At 38.4% G+C, this 21,242-nt stretch overlaps 2 protein-coding genes across 3 annotated transcripts in view; one reads left to right on the top strand and one right to left on the bottom strand.

Moving 5' to 3' along the window:
* schip1 (schwannomin interacting protein 1) overlaps positions 1-1,021 on the top strand; it is a gene marked incomplete at its 5' end in the record, with an annotated part of 202,039 nt that extends 201,018 nt beyond the window's left edge. For both annotated transcript variants that reach the window (XM_079224758.1, XM_079224759.1), the window contains one exon: positions 112-1,021. In XM_079224758.1, coding sequence (XP_079080884.1) covers positions 112-163 — 52 coding nt within the window. In that variant the 3' untranslated portion in view covers positions 164-1,021. The remainder of the gene's footprint in view (positions 1-111) is intronic.
* Positions 1,022-7,962: 6,941 nt separating this feature from the next.
* Positions 7,963-21,043, bottom strand: LOC306742075 (uncharacterized protein; the record flags this gene model as incomplete). The annotated part of the gene is made up of 16 exons (XM_079224415.1): positions 7,963-9,147; positions 10,066-10,356; positions 10,507-10,578; positions 10,677-10,724; positions 10,955-11,090; positions 11,826-11,951; positions 13,392-13,651; positions 13,969-14,195; positions 14,287-14,339; positions 14,464-14,513; positions 14,619-14,660; positions 14,899-14,934; positions 15,045-15,077; positions 15,675-15,740; positions 18,532-18,563; positions 21,006-21,043. 16 exons carry the CDS (start codon positions 21,041-21,043, stop codon positions 9,119-9,121), a joined length of 1,539 nt encoding a protein of 512 aa, XP_079080541.1. The 3' UTR covers positions 7,963-9,118.
* Positions 21,044-21,242: the final 199 nt, after the last annotated feature.

Below are 21,242 nucleotides of genomic sequence, written 5' to 3'. Positions count from 1 at the left end.
GGACAGAGAGAGAGAGTTATCTCTCTCTCTCCTAGGATTATTTCATTGTTTTAAACTTTTCTCAGGATTTATTGACTGTAAAAAAAAATATGTTCCTTTTCTCCTATGCAGGCATGCTGAGAGCCAGCAGAAACATTTGGCTGAGAGGACCCTATCCAAATAAGATGCCCGTACCCACTCCATCCTGCTCCCCTCTGCCAAGCTAAGCTCCCGCTCCAGACCAGACTTTTCCCCTCTGGCCATTCCACCTCCGCCCCGCGTTGATCCAAATCCTGCCCGCTTGTCCCAAGTATTTTGCTCCTCGCTGCTTCCCCGTCTCCCCATGTCTACCTTCCTGTCCACCCCACTGACTCCAGTGGTAGCAGCAGCACAGAAGAAGGCCACCCTCTCTAGTCTGCTTCTGTGGTTTTCTCCCAGCGCTAAGGACGAATGAGCACTTCCTGGAGGAAATTGATTGTGTGTTGTCATGGATTCTGTCCCCAGCTTCCTGTGCAGTGATCGGCCTTGCTTTGCTATTGTTTCTTTTTAACTTTCTACATTCGCCACTAAATTATAACTGTCAAATGCAAAAATTGTGGGGAAAAAATTAAATAATAGTGAAAAATTTAGTAGAAAGTCAGTCATGAGAAAAAGAAACAACATTGTATGAAAAAAAAAAAAACAGATGGAAACTAACTTCTTCAGTCCATTTTAAGTTGGACAGTTATTTTCAAGTATTTCAAAGTCAACCTGTTTTTATTCTGCACACATGGTAGTTTTCAACTGAGAAACGTTTATTTGAAGGTGCTAAAAGAGTGTAAAGGAAACATGCCTGCCTTGTAGTGGAGTCGTAGCTTTTGGTAATACGTTCACTCTAATTGCTCTTCAACATTTTGTGAATGTTGATTTTCTGACACAAGTCATTTTAAATGAATATGTGTGTTAAAATCGTTTTCATCCTACTGTAATCAAAAACTTTATTTGAGGGAAGAAATGTGTATGTACAGATATGTAAAATAAAGAATAAACTTTGTTTCATATATGTTGGTTTGGTGTGCAGTAAGTTGAATTCATACGGCTGCATGTGGCTGCAGGTCAAACGGATGCATTTGCTCCTCTAAATGAGCTTCCTCTTTCTAATGAACATAGGAAGTGTAATCAGTGGTCGCAACTGCAGCGGGAAAATAAAGCGCCACCACATCACACGTAGCATGACTCATCTCCCTCTGTTTCGCTCTTGCCTCATCGTGACATTGTTTGTCTCTCACTCTCTCATCTTGGTTGTTTTTTTACTGTTCCTAAAGGGACTCCTTGTGAATTTGGACAACCCCTTTAAAAGTCATAATTAGGAATTTTTCTTTCACATGAAAAATGACAACTTGTTGACTTGTAATATGAGGAATGGTCAGTTGTGGGCCACGGTTTAAATGTACAGAAATTATGGCTGGAAGGTTTAGTAATGAATACAATGTTATGTTTCATGTCAAGTTAGTATGATAAATGTATTTCTGGGAAAGTCCCCCCTCTCTCCGGGAGGGTCTTCTGTCTGATCATATACCGTATTTAAAGAGTAATTTTCAGTCTTTGGTGGTCCTATGGTGAAGCAAGTGAAAGGCCAGGAAACTCCTCAACCACTGACAACGTGCAGTTACAGAGAGAGCACTTTCTTTTGTGTGTGAAACAACAAGTGGATCTCAGATCCTGGGAATTGGGACTGGAGGGTGTAAAGAGAGTATGAGGTCATGCTTCATGGCATAAAGCATGACCTCATACTTGAAAATATTATCAATGCAATGCAAATGTAAAGTTTATGCATTGATAATATTTCAATGTATTCTCATTAGAGCCTTGTGCAATTCTCAGATACTGAATAAACTGTACTTCAGATTAAAAGTGAATGCTTGACTTCAGAAACAGAAGTTGGCAAAACAATCACCCCATTACATGTGTTTTCCAGTTTACAATCATATCACACGATCTTCCTCTGCAAATGAATAAATAAGAAATTAAAGTTTTTTTTAGTCTCTGAGAGCAGTCATAATAAACCCACCACCCACCAGAGAATAAACTGAAAATAACCCTCCTCTACACTGACGTTAATCCGAGCATTGATGGGTCATACTCCGTGGGTTGGACAGAGGTTAGGTCAGACACGATCTGTCGGCATTTGAGTGAAACGGGCTGAATCAAAGGATAATCATCCTGTGACTGAAACACCAGAAGTGAGGAAGGGGTCAACGGGTTTACCTGCCGTTCAATATGCCGCTGTAGACCCCATAAGCCTACTATATAATTAGACAGAGTAAGACAGACTTCTTTAACCAGGTGTGCCACCATTAATTGCCACCATTCCCTCTTTCTTGAACGTTACTTATATTGTTTTTATTTTGCATCTATAAGCTTGAGTACTGACTGAAGGTGGGCTTATGGAGCTCATACATTGTGGACGATGGGAATGACAGGTCACGTGATGCTGCTGCTGACAGGGCCAGATGATTATCACCATGCATGGAGATGTCGGTACCTCAGAGCTGCTTCTTGCTATTCTGCACTCATCGTGTATTTTAGCAGTCAACTCAATCTATGTATTTCCTTTGGGCAGTTGCAAAAGAAGATAATGTCAATAGTTAGTAGTGGAGTTATAAGATAATGTCAATAGTTAGTAGTGGAGTTATAAGATAATGTCAATAGTTAGTAGTGGAGTTATAAGATAATGTCAATAGTTAGTAGTGGAGTTATAAGATAATGTCAATAGTTAGTAGTGGAGTTATAAGATAATGTCAATAGTTAGTAGTGGAGTTATAAGATAATGTCAATATTTAGTAGTGGAGTTATAAGATAATGTCAATAGTTAGTAGTGGAGTTATAAGATAATGTCAATAGTTAGTAGATGTGGAGTTATAAGATAATGTCAATAGTTAGTAGTGGAGTTATAAGATAATGTCAATATTTAGTAGTGGAGTTATAAGATAATGTCAATAGTTAGTAGTGGAGTTATAAGATAATGTCAATAGTTAGTAGATGTGGAGTTATAAGATAATGTCAATAGTTAGTAGTGGAGTTATAAGATAATGTCAATAGTTAGTAGTGGAGTTATAAGATAATGTCAATAGTTAGTAGTGGAGTTATAAGATAATGTCAATATTTAGTAGTGGAGTTATAAGATAATGTTAATAGTTAGTAGTGGAGTTATGAGATAATGTCAATATTTAGTAGTGGAGTTATAAGATAATGTCAATAGTTAGTAGATGTGGAGTTATAAGATAATGTCAATAGTTAGTAGTGGAGTTATAAGATAATGTCAATAGTTAGTAGATGTGGAGTTATAAGATAATGTCAATAGTTAGTAGATGTGGAGTTATAAGATAATGTCAATAGTTAGTAGTGGAGTTATAAGATAATGTTAATAGTTAGTAGTGGAGTTATAAGATAATGTCAATAGTTAGTAGTGGAGTTATAAGATAATGTTAATAGTTAGTAGTGGAGTTATAAGATAATGTCAATAGTTAGTAGTGGAGTTATAAGATAATGTCAATAGTTAGTAGTGGAGTTATAAGATAATGTTAATAGTTAGTAGTGGAGTTATAAGATAATGTTAATAGTTAGTAGTGGAGTTATAAGATAATGTCAATAGTTAGTAGTGGAGTTATAAGATAATGTTAATAGTTAGTAGTGGAGTTATAAAATAATGTCAATAGTTAGTAGATGTGGAGTTATAAGATAATGTCAATAGTTAGTAGATGTGGAGTTATAAAATAATGTCAATAGTTAGTAGATGTGGAGTTATAAGATAATGTCAATAGTTAGTAGTGGAGTTATAAGATAATGTCAATAGTTAGTAGTGGAGTTATAAGATAATGTCAATAGTTAGTAGATGTGGAGTTATAAGATAATGTCAATAGTTAGTAGATGTGGAGTTATAAAATAATGTCAATAGTTAGTAGATGTGGAGTTATAAGATAATGTCAATAGTTAGTAGTGGAGTTATAAGATAATGTCAATAGTTAGTAGTGGAGTTATAAGATAATGTCAATAGTTAGTAGTGGAGTTATAAGATAATGTCAATAGTTAGTAGTGGAGTTATAAGATAATGTCAATATTTAGTAGTGGAGTTATAAGATAATGTCAATATTTAGTAGTGGAGTTATAAGATAATGTCAATAGTTAGTAGATGTGGAGTTATAAGATAATGTCAATAGTTAGTAGTGGAGTTATAAGATAATGTCAATAGTTAGTAGTGGAGTTATAAGATAATGTCAATATTTAGTAGTGGAGTTATAAGATAATGTCAATAGTTAGTAGTGGAGTTATAAGATAATGTCAATATTTAGTAGTGGAGTTATAAGATAATGTCAATAGTTAGTAGTGGAGTTATAAGATAATGTCAATAGTTAGTAGATGTGGAGTTATAAGATAATGTCAATATTTAGTAGTGGAGTTATAAGATAATGTCAATAGTTAGTAGTGGAGTTATAAGATAATGTCAATAGTTAGTAGTGGAGTTATAAGATAATGTCAATAGTTAGTAGTGGAGTTATAAGATAATGTCAATAGTTAGTAGATGTGGAGTTATAAGATAATGTCAATATTTAGTAGTGGAGTTATAAGATAATGTCAATATTTAGTAGTGGAGTTATAAGATAATGTCAATAGTTAGTAGTGGAGTTATAAGATAATGTCAATAGTTAGTAGTGGAGTTATAAGATAATGTCAATAGTTAGTAGTGGAGTTATAAGATAATGTCAATAGTTAGTAGTGGAGTTATAAGATAATGTCAATAGTTAGTAGATGTGGAGTTATAAAATAATGTCAATAGTTAGTAGATGTGGAGTTATAAAATAATGTCAATAGTTAGTAGATGTGGAGTTATAAGATAATGTCAATAGTTAGTAGTGGAGTTATAAGATAATGTCAATAGTTAGTAGTGGAGTTATAAGATAATGTCAATATTTAGTAGTGGAGTTATAAGATAATGTCAATATTTAGTAGTGGAGTTATAAGATAATGTCAATAGTTAGTAGATGTGGAGTTATAAGATAATGTCAATAGTTAGTAGTGGAGTTATAAGATAATGTCAATAGTTAGTAGTGGAGTTATAAGATAATGTCAATAGTTAGTAGATGTGGAGTTATAAGATAATGTCAATAGTTAGTAGTGGAGTTATAAGATAATGTCAATAGTTAGTAGTGGAGTTATAAGATAATGTCAATAGTTAGTAGTGGAGTTATAAGATAATGTCAATAGTTAGTAGATGTGGAGTTATAAGATAATGTCAATAGTTAGTAGTGGAGTTATAAGATAATGTCAATAGTTAGTAGATGTGGAGTTATAGGCTCCGCTCCTCTAGCCAACCCCTATTCTAATTAATAAAACCATATACATTCAACCCCATAAAGTGTCTTGTTGTATCTAAATTTAAACTGTTGCATCACAGTTTGAGTTTGAGTATAATTTTTCCCGTAGTTGGTTTCTTTACTAATCTGAGACAAACAATGCAACTTCCTGTTTCTATACAACACAATGTGTGCCGGAAGATCGACAACGAGGAAACTACAGATGACGTCTTAGTTTTCTTTTTGGCTGGCGCTCCTGCAGGACCGTGAAGGGAACCCCCCCCCCCCCCCCCCCCCACTTCCAACATGCATATAAATACAATCAGATATAAGAAGGCAGCCACACAGTGCTACTTATCAACCGGGCACGACCAGCGACATCTATCTGATCCCAAAGATGACAGTCTTTCATTTCTGTAAGTCAGCGTGAAACACGTGAAGACTGCAACACATATGATTTCTCCATGTGGTTGTATAGTGTGTGTTGTCATGAAACTCTTGTGTAAGCCCATAAGACATGTGTTGATGCTCGATCTCCTCTGCAGCGCGCTTCTCCAGCTGCGTGCTGCTGCTGAGCTTGTTGAGCTGGCGCACGGCCACGGGACTCCCGGTGCGCGCGCTGAGCGCAGAGAAGTGCGCAGATTGCTCGTTGCTCTTCAGGAACCTCCTGCTGGGTATCACAGAGATCCTCAGCGGCGTGAGTACAATTAACAACGCGATATGTTTATTTTGTTATACTGTATTTTTTTGTTTGATCTGTCTTTCTTTTACTCTGTGGTTTGTTAATAATGAATGCCCTTATTTTGTATTCCAGGACGTGTTGTGCTTCGGCATCGTCTCTGACAGGATGGTGGTGAGGAGTCACGCTGAGACGGTGCTGGCCTGCGCACCCACCCTGACTCAGGTGACACTTGCTGGTTTCTCGGTGACATAAATTCTGAATGTTCAAAATCATGACACAAACCTCTTTGAATTATCTTGACTTGTTGTGTCGTGAAAATATAGATCCCAACTGTTCTTCTGTGCATGTTTTTCACATTTTCCAAGAGGATAAAATAGTGTTTGGATGTATTTGTGGAAACATCATTTCACTTCAGCTGTCACTAATTCTTATTTAGTCCATGTTGTGAAATCAGGTTATATAATGGTCCAAAGATGTTTATGGACACCTGACTTGACCTGTAAAACAAATTTCTCACATTTAAAATGTTTTTGATCCTCACAGAACTCAAGCTGCATGATGCAAAGAAATTCATCTTTCAGCGAGGTATGCTATTTCTTTTTAAATGTTTTTCTGAGAATTATTAGACATATTCTTTGTTATACACACGTATTAATGATAAGTCCAGTATCTATTTTACTTAAATAAAGCTTTACATTTTGTCTTCATCTGCTATTCTACACATCAACATTGGGATCGTTTACATTATACACCCATTGTATCCCAGTCTTCTAATTTTCTAATTTTGTATTCTGAAGCAGACAGATGACTGATGGGTTTATCGTGGTTATCGTGTTTGTCTTGACAGAGTGAATGTCTGAGGAACATCAGGAAGGACTTGGCCTACTATGCTGCTGCTGTTCAGTCTTACCTCCAAGTCCCACTCAGACTCAGAAGTCCCGATGAAGAAGTTGCACTTCTGAGTCCAACTCTGGAAATAATACAGAGCCTGAGGAAGGTATGTTTATCATGCATGTGTGGGAGGGGTAAAAACAGTCATGATTTGAAGACAGAAATAGTGAGAGAGAATCTTCTGGGAAATGACATTAGAAAGTTGCCTGATGAAATCTTCCTTGGTTTATACAGCGCTGCTCCCTGATGCCCAACGGAGAGAGTGACTCTTCAGAGGTATTTTTGTGTTCCTTGTTTTTGTTTGCTTCATATTTACTTCTCATCGTTCAGTCTTTAAAAGGTAAACTCTCTCATTTTCTTTATTTTTGTGAGTATTCAGGTTGTTTACCTCTGTTGGTGTTTTATTTCAGGAGGACGCTGAACAGATGTGGGGAGCTGACAGCTACATTAACAGGCGGAAGATGTGTAAGATGATGAGGGGCTTCCATGTCCGAACCATCACCATCAACCGGGCTATGGGTTACATCTCCTCAGGAGACTACAGGAAGTAAACATGCTACAACCACATAACCATCATCACCATCATTCCAACCACCAATATTTACTTCTTTAATTTATCACAACTGAACATCATTTACAACTACTGACTGAGTAGTGCTGGAGAACATAATGTATTTTATTTATTTATTTGAGATGTATTTATTCATTAACTTATTTGTTTATTTTAATGGTGTTATTTATTGTATTGTTTTTTGGTATGAAGGGCTGAAGTGGAAGTGATATTTAAGGATAACGTCCTACAACCACATACCCATCATCACCATCAGTCCAACTAGAACCACAGTATTTCTACACCTTTAATTTATCACAACTACAGACTAAGTAGTGCTGTACACTGCACATGCTGCAGATTACTATTTATTTGAGATTTATTTATTACATGTATGTATTTTAATGGCCTGTGATGTTATTTATTGTTATTTGAAATTGTTTAAAAGTATTTTTTGGCTCAAGGTGGATATTTGTATGGAAATAAAAAATAGACACTTAAATTAAGTAGAAAGTTGGATTCAGTCAACATTTGTTTTATTACAATTCTTTGGAGAGACTCAGACTCAGTTGATAGAAACAACTGCCAAAAAGGACGGGTCCGTTTTATGGTGGTAAGTTGTTGAAGAAAAATCTCTAAACGTAAACATTACTGCATCATATTAGCATGGAAGACCCTAAAATATTCAACAGTCCAGATGCCGTTCATGCATCTTTTCCCAAATTGTGTTGAAATGGCTGGAAACTGTCATTTGAAAATAGGTAAAACACAAACAAAGCTGTGACTAATGTAGGGCTGCTGAGAGAATTTAACTGAAATGTTTCCACAGGCAGCGGACGGTATAGTTTGTTTTTGTGAAATAAGCCTTAAAAACATGACTCGTCAAAAAATATATGAATGTATCCAGGTAGAAAAGTTGTTTCCACCCTGTATCCAGATGCTTGTGATTATTTTGTTCAAACAACAATTATACTGAACAAGATGTGTGTTCCAGTCACAGGGCAGCAATGCTTTCATAATTTAAGTTAAAATAAACATAATTAATTGCAATCCCATTTAGTTTTACAGGTTTAGAGTTGTCAAATAAACATAAACATAAAAACAGACTCGACAAAACAGATCACAGGTTTGAAATAGTTGGTAAAAAAAAGATATGTACAACACAAATATAAAAACATATCAGACACAAAATAGCTCAATACTTCAGTCCATCACATGCGTGTGAAGTCCCACAAATTAGATCTTTCCCGTTTTTTTGTTTTTTTTGCAGTTTCAACACTGCATCGCCTACATTTATTTACATACGTTACTGGCTATATAATTAGCTACTATATACCTCAATGACCTCGAACCTCTTTTGCTCATTTTCTAACCCAGTAATGCAAAGCGTCAGATTCTGGCTACACAAAGGGAGCTTAAGGTTCAGCTTTTTCTATTCTGTATTCATTACAGAATCAAAGGACTACATTTTCAACAAAATAAGGGAAAATGCCCATCCAAAAGGTAAGAAAGCGTCCCTTTTCATGAAATGCGGCAAAACAAAAACCCACCAAAAAAATTACACAAACTGGGCTTATGTTTTGTTCATATCCATCCTCTGCTTTGTTGTATTCCTGAGGTTTTATATTTCTTCCTGATGATGGAGTAACACAAATTCAACAGTCCATTTCAGGCAAATCACTTTCACTTAGCTGCTCGATTGTCCATCATGTCTGGAAAAAAGACAAAACACCAACACACAATTAAAGCGGCACGAGTTACGAAAGAGGTTGCATGAAAACTCAAGATTTTGATAACCTTTTTTTTTTATCAAATTACAGTATACCTCCAAGAGGATTTTTTTTTACATCAGCCTACCAAATGTCATACATGCAAGTGACACCTCAATGAAGGGGCTTGATTTGAGCAACTTTGTAGGGGGCGCTCTTGAGGCATTTTTCCACATCCAACCTCTCATAATTCTCCACATGTGATAACCAATATCATGTCATAAATTAGTTTATTAGTTTGAACAGCAGCCAACAAAAAGTAAAAGTGTTAATATAGTTTTTATGTTTGATTGAGAAAATAAGCACATTTCAGCATTTGTAAAACTGCCTTAACTAGCACCCATCTGCCTCAGCTTCACTTGTTGCTGTTGCAAATAAACAAATGATGAACATGACAAATATTCTCTCATGACCGCTGAGGCTAACTACTATACATTCTCACAGGAATGCTAGCTCTGGTGTTTATTAGGGCTGTGCAAAACACATGATATAGCTTACTATCACGATATAAAAACTGATTTGTTTTAAACTGATTTAAAATATCCTCTAAATGAGAATACAACATGCACTTTGTTTTCATATCATTCTTTAATGCTAGTGCATTTCAGTGCATGCTGAGTGACTGTGCAATACAAATACCTTTTGAAGTAGTTTTGATGCAATTTGTTATCAATATGTAATGTAAGTACTATCATGGTGGTACACAGCAAGCAAAAATACATAAATAGAGAATTGCAATATGTATCTTATCGTATCACAATATATCGTGTCGTGAGGTGCTTGCCAATAAACAGCCCTAGTGTTTATGGTTATCCATCATTACTATATCTATTGTTTAAATGCATGTCTGCAGTTAATTACCTTGCAGTGTTTGATGGACCTCATTTGGCAAGTCATCCAGTTCCTCCACACTTTTCAGCAGGTGGAACGCCGTGGCCTCTCCCGGCCGCCTTCTGCTCTTCCACTCCACCAGCATCTTCAGCTTCTGCATGGTCACATCTTTCTCTGCTGCCTGGATGTCATCCAGCTCCCTGGAGTTCAAGCCTAGATAGATGGCCACCTGCTTCCACTCCTTCCCGAGCCGCTTGGCCACCTGCAGTAGCTGCTTCTCCGACATGTCCTGGCCCAGAGTCATCCCTGTTTTCACGCCATCTAGAAAAAGACAAACAGCACGTAGGGGCTTTATTTCAGAATAATTAGATCAGGGGTGGACTGGTTTCTTTTGACTTGACTGGGTCAAAACTAAGTGTGTGCCTGAAGTTCTTCTCAAATCAGTAGTTAGTAAAAGACTAGAAAAGTCACCTGTCTCGTCCTGCCACCGAGGCCTTTTACAGGCCGTCTCGTCCTCTGAGGGGCTGCTGCTCCTCTTTCGGCCTATGAGACACATGTACGTGAGCAAACCTGAAAAAGCTGAAAGCATGTGATGAAAAATCACATGCTTCTCCAGCTGCATATGAAAACAAAAAGCTTACTGTTTGTCCTTTTTCTGGGCGGCTTTTCTGTGTTAGCCACACAGTCACCTAGTAGAGTAGAGTAGAAAGAGAGAGATCACCACAAATTACACTCATGAACACAAACTCTAGAACACAAAGACGTTTATTTGCAGAAAAAAAAAATCAGCAAATGTTTCCCGTTATTATCAGCTGTATGCTAAACATAGAAAAATATGTGAACAAATGTTGACATCTGACTTTTTTCCCATCTGTAAATCAAGAAAAATGTTTCAGTGTGAGGCTAAATGCACTGGTACCTTCTCTGATGGTGCCGGACCACACAGTCTCCTCAGTGTTGATCTCTATGAGGGACAATGTAAAGGGAGGAGGATGCTCAAAGAAAGCTTCGAAGTAGCCTTTCATCTTGGTCACCGCAAGGGTGAATTTCAAATCCTGCACAGAAATATATACAGAAATACAGTTACTGTGAATAACCTTTAACTGGTTATGAAAGTCTCAGTTTAACACTGATGCATATATATGTATATATATATATATATATATTCTTCATGCAGTCCTGATTCACTCAGATGAAATCATGTAGGTTCACCAGAAACTCCTTGCAGAGGTTTTCTACAGGTGATCTGGAGCTGTCTCTTGTACACATGGACTGACAAATGTACAAGGACACAATTAAAGTAGCAACTGTAGAAGCTTTAATCATAATTTAAAAAGGTCCAGTATGTAAGATTTAGCATCTTGAGAGGAGATTCTCTTGAAAAATTATTTGTCAATTAAAATGTCTTTTTGAGCTTTATATTGTAGTATATTGCCACTGAATTCTCCGGTTGTGTCTAGTGATAAATGGTTTATTTAATAAGAGGACAGTGCACATTAATAAAAACATTTCTGTTAAATGTGCCAGAGTTAGCCAAGAGGCTATTTTCCATCTCTAGTCCCAGGAGGCAGATGATAAAAGAAGGCCCGCCTCCATGGGTAGAGCTGTTGCCGATAGTCCGCAATGCAAATGTTGTAATTCATTTGCCAAGAGACAAACCCCAAAAAAAGATTTTTGCCCTTCAATAGATTTTTGCACTTCAATTTGCCCTTTTCGATAGATATCACAATAATACTGTTATCATGACTTCTTTTGGGCTTGATAATTGTGTGGTGAACAAAGAGACACACCTGAGGTTTGATCTCTCCCTCCGGCTCGCTCACGAGACGATACGTCCCCTCATCCAGTTTACATGTGGGAGGCTTCTCTATCCGAAGGTAGCGGTTCTTGTAGCCCCGCACCTGTTTGCCAATGTCCTGGTTTACATGAGGACAGCGGGAAGAAAGAGGCAGAGGATAAGTCACATGTTTGCAGTGTGATGAGCATGCTGACTGGTGATTAACATCCAGTAAAACACATTGTCCATTGTCTCACAGTTTAGTACTGGCCGGTGACGCTGGAGAGAGCAACATAATGTTGTCAAGGAAAACTGCATCCGATGGGAAGACAGTTCATATATTTTATCAGGAACGGCCATTTGCGGCCTACAATACATTAAGTATGATTACCACCAGCTGCAGCCTCCTAAACACACATGCTCCCACACAACCACAAATCTACTTATTGAGTAACCTCAGCAGTACAGTGTTAGAAAATGACTAAATACATTATAATAATATTGCCATGTAGCTGTCAGAATCACATGGTGCTTTTATTTATTTATTTTTATTTTATCTGGAAATATATCAGAGGGCGTTTTTCAGAGAGTCGATGATCAGCCAGATGCTGACCCTTCTGCTTTTCAACAATATAATATTGTATCTGATAGTACTTTTTCCTTGCAGTATGCTGCATAACATCATTCAGAATCTGGAAAGCTGGTGAGTACTCTATAAAGTGTGAAAGCATGAAAGCCACTGCAGTTATAGAGCTGAGGAAGAGAAGAACTGAAAGTTAGGTTTTGCTCTGACTATGTTCTCATTTTTCCCCACACACAATTTACGGCATTTTGCTGGAGTTTTATCCATTGAGCAGTTGTCATGGATTTAGGGAGACTCATAATGGTTTCATGAATGGAATATTTCTGTGTATTTCTTTCTTTGTAGTCCCTTTGGATCTCGCACATGAAGGAAGAAATTCCAAAATGAAAACACTAAATGTGCAGTCATGAAAAGGTTGTTTTTCAGACAAACAAAACTTGGCTCAATTCAAGTCTTAAATAGTGGATCTTTAACTGATTTATTTTAATAGGAGTAAGAAATTGGAATTCAATGTGAAATATATTACCGTCGTAAGAAGCTCGGCATTAGATGTGCATTTAATAAACGTGTGTGTATGTATTCACACAATGAGAACAACCTTGTGTGCACTTTATCCAGTAATGCAACTGCAGTATTTCACAACCTTACGGGAAAATATACAGAAATGTCACTGAGTAGACTGATGGCACAACGATGGCAACCTTCGAGGTAAACCAAGACCCTTTTTTCAAATCAAGACACTGACATGTAAAATTGCTCAACATGGATTAAAGTGTCCATTTAAAAGTGGAATCCTGCAACTGCAGGAGATTTTTTTGAGAAATGTGAACACATTTCCAAAACAACTGGGATGATTTTATCAGTTTTACAAATGCACGTAAAGACCAATGGCCGCCTCGACAGTGTTGCACTTGTCAAGTAAGGAGTAGGAAAACTGCCAATCATCTCCTGTAGAGAAGAGTCATTGTGGTACATGCAGTATTCAACAGCGCTCACCTTGATGTCAGACGAGCTGTTGGTGGCCAGGTAGATGTGGAAGCTGTAGTTGTTGTTGTTGTTGTCACTGCACAGCTGCTTGTATACCAGGACCACGCCGTGGTGCTCTACAGACTGGCTCGTCTGAATGATGGGGCCCACGGGTGAAAGGGACGTCACATTCCACTTCACGTGGCTTCCCGAGTGATCCACCGTCGGCTCGATGAGCGGACGGTTGTCCTTTATGTGCAGGACACTGAATGTCATCTCATTTTCTGGATCTGTGTGACGATAATAAGGAAAACGGAGATTTCATGTTTACCTCAAGCAGCTTTTAATCATTGATAAAAGATTATAATATTCACTAAAATGAACTATTTTGTGTAAAGGCCTTAAGATGGGTCATAAATAATAATAAATTGCACCTTCACTTTCAAGACAACCTCCAGACAACATCTTTGTTGAAATATTGTTGGACGTTCATATTATTTTCCTAAGGGCCACGGATTCACCACAGGAGGCGGTGACCATAATTATGAATTATATATTGAACACAGGAGACATGCAGCAGCGTGACAGCCCTGATAGTCATTCTCACCGGAAAGGCAGATGGAGTGAGGGAACTGAATGGACGCGAGGACAGAAGCGTCCTTATTGACTGTGTCCACGTTAAAGATGGGTCCAGCAAATTTCCAGGAGTCCCGGAGGAAGGCACCGAACTTGGACCAGGACAAGACCGAATACCGCACCAGGACCCGCTCCGATGCTTCAAACACCAGGCCAGTGACCGAACACTGGTACGTGCCCTCCCCTTCAAGCTGCACCCTAAAACACACAGAGGCAGTGATGCTGTCCATGTAGAATCAATATAGATGTGCACAGACGAGATCAGTGTCAGAGAAACAGTCGTACTCACTGGAACCGTCCCTTAGAGATCCTCCTTGGGGTGACGAGCTCATTGCCATGGCTCTGTTAAACATACAATTATAAAATCATGGTAGATAAATCAGAAAAAAGTCAAGTATGTTCAAATATTAAATTAAAGACTAGACATTTAAAATAACCACATTGTGTGAGTGGTTTCTGAGCTCACCTGCTGGATGGCTTTGCATTTTTCACAGCATACTTTGAAGTGATTCTCTTCTGTCAGGACGTATGGGGGGGAAAAAACAGGATTATTATTAAAGGAGATGTGACACAAGCTCCAGAGCATTCGTTGTCCTGTAACATCAGTCATGATCTGCTTACCCTTTCCATTTGAAAAATCTGCTTCGTGTCCAGGGACTGATTCTATCGGGTGAAATAATAGCAATGAGTCCAATTTCATCATATAGAAATCAAATGTCAAGTGCTGCAAACTTGTGTTAAACCTCTGGCAGACACCCTAGACAAACTTTTTTGAATGCGGGTCACTTTTCCGGGTTGTGAGCGCTGGCATGGCCATTTGGATGTTTTATAAAGCAGACCAGTTGCTTAGTCTGACAAGGAAGATCGTAATATTGTGTAGATGTTTCATGAAGTGTCGAACCATTTTTAGACTCCTCTGCATCATCCTCTTCATTTTCTGCAAAGAAAAACAAAAGAGATCAAATGTATCTGCGTTCACTCTATATCTGGTAAAATCCTTGGGTAACAAACATTTTCAAGGATTGATTATGGGATGTTGGGTCTTACCTTCTTTTCCTCCATCCTTCTCAGCACAGCCTTCTGGTGAAAGTCAAAATATGGGAAATAAGGGTGAGAAACAGGGAAATTAGAGGAATATGATCAGGCACTTGGAAACATGCACATAGATAAAAGGTACACATACATACATACATACATACATACATACATACTCAAAAAGACTACATGCATGCATATTGTCATGAATTAGGGAACAAACTTACGTACATAAATATATGGAACAGATGTAAAATTATTAAAATGTGATGTAAATATTAATGTTTTATGGCATTATGTCACATGTATTTACTGGTGATATGTTAAACAGGAAAGCCTAACCAGGGACAGTTTGACATTTTGAAAAATATGCTTATTCACTTTCTGGCTGAGATGGATGTGAAGACCACCACTCTAATTTCTGTATGGTATTATGTATTAGTTTAGCTTAGGAAGAATATTGGAAACGGAGGCAAACAGCTAGCTTGACTTGGTCTAGCGGTCACATGTGCTAAGCTAACCTGTCGCCTGGCTGTAGCTTCATATGTAACATACAAACATGAGTGAGTTACTGTAAGTGAATAAGCAAATTTCACAAAAATGTTGAACTATTCCTTTAAGGAATCTCAAAGTGTCTCTCACCAGAATCCTCATCCTCCTCTTCATCTTCTTCCTCTGAGCTCTCCTCAGTGGATGTCCCAGTGTTTTCTGTTTGATGAATCAATATGTGGAGGACATGGCACAGAGCTGAGAATGTTGCACTGGACTCATGCCACAAAGGTTAAATGTTAAGAGAAAAAACATGTTGGATATAAAAAAAAAGGAAGTAAATGACAAATTATGTTTTCTGCAGAGGGAGATTGTCAAACTGTTGAGGTGGGATGTTTGTGCTTACCTGAGCTGCTGCTGTCACTTTCTGGCAGGTTCTCTGTAACAAATTAGTAATTGTTTTGAGGTTAGTGCTGTTTGTTCTGTAAAAGCTGATGCAATGATGTCAAAATGGGAGGAAAGGTTGTAACGGACCTCTGAGAGTTTAAAGTATTGTAATAGTTTGTTCCTTTTTTTTGTCCTTTATTTTAGTCCGTTTTGTTACTGCAGTTGGTGCATCTCCGGTTGCGCTCTTATTTTGAAGGTACAAAAAACGGAAGTTGTAAGTAAGAAACGGCAGAAAGGAAAAGTTGCCATAACAACGGAAAACAGTGATACAAAGGTTAAGGATGTATTAGTTTCGCACCTTGCTGATATGGGCACAAGGTTTGCACCTGTTCAAGTTCATTTTTTGAGAACATATTGTTTTAGATTGTTACGTTTTTTGTCTGTGTCAGAGCTTAAGCTAACCAACTGCTATTTCCGTTTGTCTTCATAGTTCTTACGGTGAGTTCAATAAACCTTTACGAACCATCAGTTAAAGACTCCAGACTATAATTCAGCCGGGGATGCTACAAAGGTTATTGTACATCCCATCGCATTAGTCATTACTATTACTACATCATTCTCAAAATGTGTAACCATATCATCATCATCATCATCATCATCATCTTTATGGGAACCTCAACACTTTATAAAGGTTTTGCAAGCATCATAAATATCATCATCATTCTGTTGATGTTGTTGAGTAAAGCAAACAAAAAAAAGCTTAATGTTAATTTCACTTGGAAAGGAACCAAACAACATCCAATAATATGTAAAGTCACTAGCCATTTTCTACAAAGTTATTTATTACTAACTAATATATCACTGTTTTGTAAATATATTCTGCATCTTTACTTTCTCAGGCACCAAAGCATATCTAACGCAGAGAGAACCTCAGGTGCAGCTGCATGCCCCATTGCTTAACTCAACACTCATAATATTATGTCCCAACATAAAGGAAATAAAACTAAATAGACAGAGATAGATTGAAGTCTGTGAAATGTTTAAAGAGGTGTACTGGGGCTCTTACTTTAACAGGTGCAGCCCCAGTGAGAGACCTCTACTTGTAGTTAATTCTGTGTTTGTGCAGCATGTTTTTATCCATATTACTCATTAAAAAAGCCTTCAGCGTGTCGGACTTACACCCCTAGCTTTTACATATCCTTCATTCCTTAGCAGCTGAACGCTGGCACCCTGTGAAGAAGCCAGTGAGTGCCATGCATTAACATTCTGGCACATTTATACAGATGGGTCCAGAGGAGCTGCTGCTGTCCTCTTCCCAGCAGCAGTGAATGTCCATGGGCGGGGCCATCTGGCCGAGTGCCTGGCTGGCTAATGGATGGAGCCCATCCTCTCTGGCCTACAGAGTTTTATCTTAGACTAACAAGCAGATGCTGCCATCACTGCTCCACTCACAACACCTCCCTCATCAATCTCTCTCCTCCGCTCAGCCCGATCTGTCTGCTTCACCACTCTCTGCACTCTCCCGCCTCCATTTCTCTCCCCTTGTCCTCATATGCCTCCTTTGGCCAATCTCTTTTGCAGCTGCTGCCTCATCTGAGCCAGCAAGCATCCCTCCTCACTCTGACATGGCTGCTTCCCTTCATCAGACTGACAAACAAGGTGGAGATAAAACACCAAGAGATACAAAAGATACACAAGCATGTCCACACACACACACACACACACACACACACACACACACACTCGTTTACAGACTCAAAGGTTTGGATAGTTTTACGAGTATTGCCTGCCATCTGCTGGTCTAAAAAGAAATAGCATGAAAGGGCATGAAAAGGTTTATGCGTGATAAACAGCAGTGGTTCTTAACCTTTTTGGGTGGACATGACCGATCCACAATAAATACAGTTTCTTGGTCAATGTGATTGTAAAATAGCTGTTCATTAAGAGACGGCGGGCCACAAACATAATTATCAGCACATAAATCTCTTGGCTCATGTTATCTTGGACAAAAATGATCCCAATGAGTTTCAAACAGGGTGGTATGCAGGTTTTAACAATAGAGCACTCCTATTGGATCTGTAATATGTATTGACTTGGTGTATTATAAACGATATCAGGAGAGGAAAAGTCACATCACTGAATTCCTACTCATCACCAGTTGTATGACCATCTATTATCACCAGGTCAACTACTATACAATTGATTTTATCCAATTTAATTTGAATATTCTTTTGACGCCAGAAGAGATTAAAAACGTGTTACATTTGGTAACTTACAGGTAAAAACAAGAGCAAATGTTAGTGGAAATGAAAAAAATAAAATGTTGTGTATTAGTGTGCAGTGTTAAAAATAGCCAATGCAAAACTGGGGGCACAAGGGATCATATGACTGCGCATAAATCCTGCTGCCCTTTCAGGCAAATTATATTAAAATCAGGGAGGCCAAACTGTCAGACAAGACCAGGGTTAAAGAGAAGGACAACAAAAGTAGTGACGAAAGCACGCCTTTTAAATATCAAAAAGAAGGCAGAGCACAGACACAGCTGTATAAAAACATGAAGCCCTACCTGTGCTCTGTGACTAAGTGAAGTGAGATAGAGGAGAGGAATGAAATTGATGTTTACCTTTGTTCTCAAGTGCAGGGATATCTCCGTCTCTGTAGGGCACAGGAGATAACATTCAGACAACTTTAAATTCATGTCGGGGACGTCTGGGAGGTGTGATGACAAGTACGGGGTGATTTAGAGGTGGAAAGTGCCTTGTAGGCTCTTGTAGTATAAACCACTTCTGCTTTTGAATAGGAACACAGTCGAATTAATTAGAAAAACAGGAAATGTGTACAGACTGCCTGCATCTCACTTTTTCACACTGACACCAACCCATCCTTCTCCTTTCCACCCAAACCTCAGGGCAGTGTACATAGAAAGCCAGCCATGGAAAGCTACTGGCTGAGGACTTTTGTCATTGAACTAAACTGGTTTGGATACTTTCTCACCTTTCATATCTCTTGATTTACTGTCAGTGGTGTCATATTGTGATGATGTTCAATGTTTCCATGAACATTGTAATTTAAAACTAACAACATTGTTGACTTTTTTGCATGCAATTTTTCTATATATCTGCTATATCTATATTCAAAAATCATATCAATAACGTGACATTAAATGGTAAAAGGACTTGTACCTGTAAAGCACTTTTATAGTTCTACACTCATTTCAACCATATCGCCCAGCACTGCACAGCAGACATCAATACCAGTTTCTCCTGAATATTTAGTTTTCTAAACCTTTCGATGAGACCATCCAGGAATGTAATATATCGAACAGTGAGCCAAATCCAAGTGCTATGGTTCAGATGTTGTGTCTGAGATCACTGGTGCAACCTGTTGACGCAGTCTGAGCTGCAACAAGAGGCCACACGCCTGAGATCTGCCGGCGAGGAAAAGAGAGAGCCAACAAGAAGAACGAGTCCACCACCGGCAGGCGTGAAGAAGCATCATATTCTGCCCTGTGTTTTCCCCGTTTCCCTCCCTCAGTTGTGTAAACACAGAAATAGGTGATCATAAGTAAAATGATGTATTAAGAAATTAGGATTATTGACACTGACCAAATTGTGGTTGTTTATTTTTTCGTCTGTTAATCATGTGTATGCATCAAGGAAGTAGTCTTCTTTTTATAATTTTGAATTCAAGCCAGCTCTAAAAGAATATAATTGTATAATTGCGGGATGGTAGGGATGCACAATATTGACCAAGAATTTATATTTAAAAAAATATAAACAACATAAACATGATTAGTAATTACTGTGTTTCCTTTTGGTTCAGTTTGGAACGAATTACAAGCATTAATGTGCTCTTTCAGGAAAATGTAATTTCTGTGGTTTCCTTTGTTTTTAAACATCTGTCCAGGAAAGACGGTTTTCTCCTTTTCAAGGTCAACTTGTTTTCGCTGCCAAATAGTCGTACCTCAACAACACCGAGGCACATTAGCTGCCGCGGTGTAATCTCTTCCTCCGAGCAAAGCTAGCATTTTCTCATTCAAATGTTTTCAGACAATAAACAAACAGGCTGCATGTGTTCTGAGACTTTCTCTGCTTCCCCTTGTTTCTATCGTCCTCCCACAAAATATGACAGCAGAATCCTCTGTGAGGGTGTCGGCTTGAATCTGGATGAAAGATAAAAGATAAAAGCCACAACATGTACATGCGTCCTCCAACTTCCCATAAACACAATAAAAAAAGAGAGAACATCTGTGTGTAGATAAACAGCCGTCAGTTGGCCCACTAAACAGATGTACAAAAACAATGATTAATATTACACCTCACTGCTTTCAATATGATGTTAATAGTGCTTAGTTAGTATTGCTACTACTTCTCAAATAAAGGTTCCTTTAAATTAAACTACTTGCATGTCTCACACAGACATTTAATTATATATTTTTTCTCATACAAATGATAGTAAATACTATACAACTAATAAATAAATAATGAAAATATAAATTTCAAATAGCACAGCATGTTGGTAAAACATGGCTCGTGTGTTTCATTGCATCGTCAACCACCATAATTAATAACTGTAAGCAGGAAGTTATATGTGTGTGCTTGTCGGTCGTCCACTGTATGATGACATCATCACATATGGTTACTCATCTCTCCTATAATATATTGATACCGTGCTTTCTGAGTTTGTCAACCTTGAGTAAATATCTTGATCAAATAAAGTATATGCATATTTGGTGATCAAAGAGGCTCCAGGCAGCATGTTGTTACATTGTTGCCAGTGAACCTCTCGGTGACGCGCAGAAACACCAACAAAGAGCGCGCGCCTCTCCGGCTACACACTCTTTGTATCTCACGCTACGTGCAATCTTCCGTGTGTTTAACGGCGACGCAATCATTCCAGATGTGTTTCTTTTCCATGAAATGCACGAACAGATAACCGACAGATAACCGACAGACACCACTTCCTGTGTTGACACGACGCGGCGCTCGCGCTACTGCAGCCTCTGCAGGCTTTACGCCGCCTGAACTGCACGCGATGAAAACACCGAGGTGAAGCCAGAAGTCAGCGCGTGTCCCGTTAAGCAACACAAAGTCTTACCCGTCCTCCAGGTGGCAAGCCGCTCCGCAGCTCGCCATCTCTGCCACCATCCCGTCTCTCTGTAACCAAACCCCGGTTACACTGTCTGTTCTTCCCCCGCGTGTAGCGGCTGCGCATTCAAGCACCTGAAAGGCAACGTGATCCTCTCATCGGCGACCAGTGTCTCGTTGCGGCGCTATGCAGTAGTTGGCGCAATAATGATCATCGAAACCCTTGTGGCTAAACTATTCTCATTAC

The sequence above is a fragment of the Taurulus bubalis genome, assembly GCF_910589615.1.
Source record: "Taurulus bubalis genome assembly, chromosome: 10".
In the NCBI taxonomy this organism is placed as follows: domain Eukaryota; kingdom Metazoa; phylum Chordata; class Actinopteri; order Perciformes; family Cottidae; genus Taurulus; species Taurulus bubalis.
The sequence above is the reverse complement of the archived record's forward strand: the minus strand, read 5'-3'. Positions and strand labels throughout refer to the sequence as shown.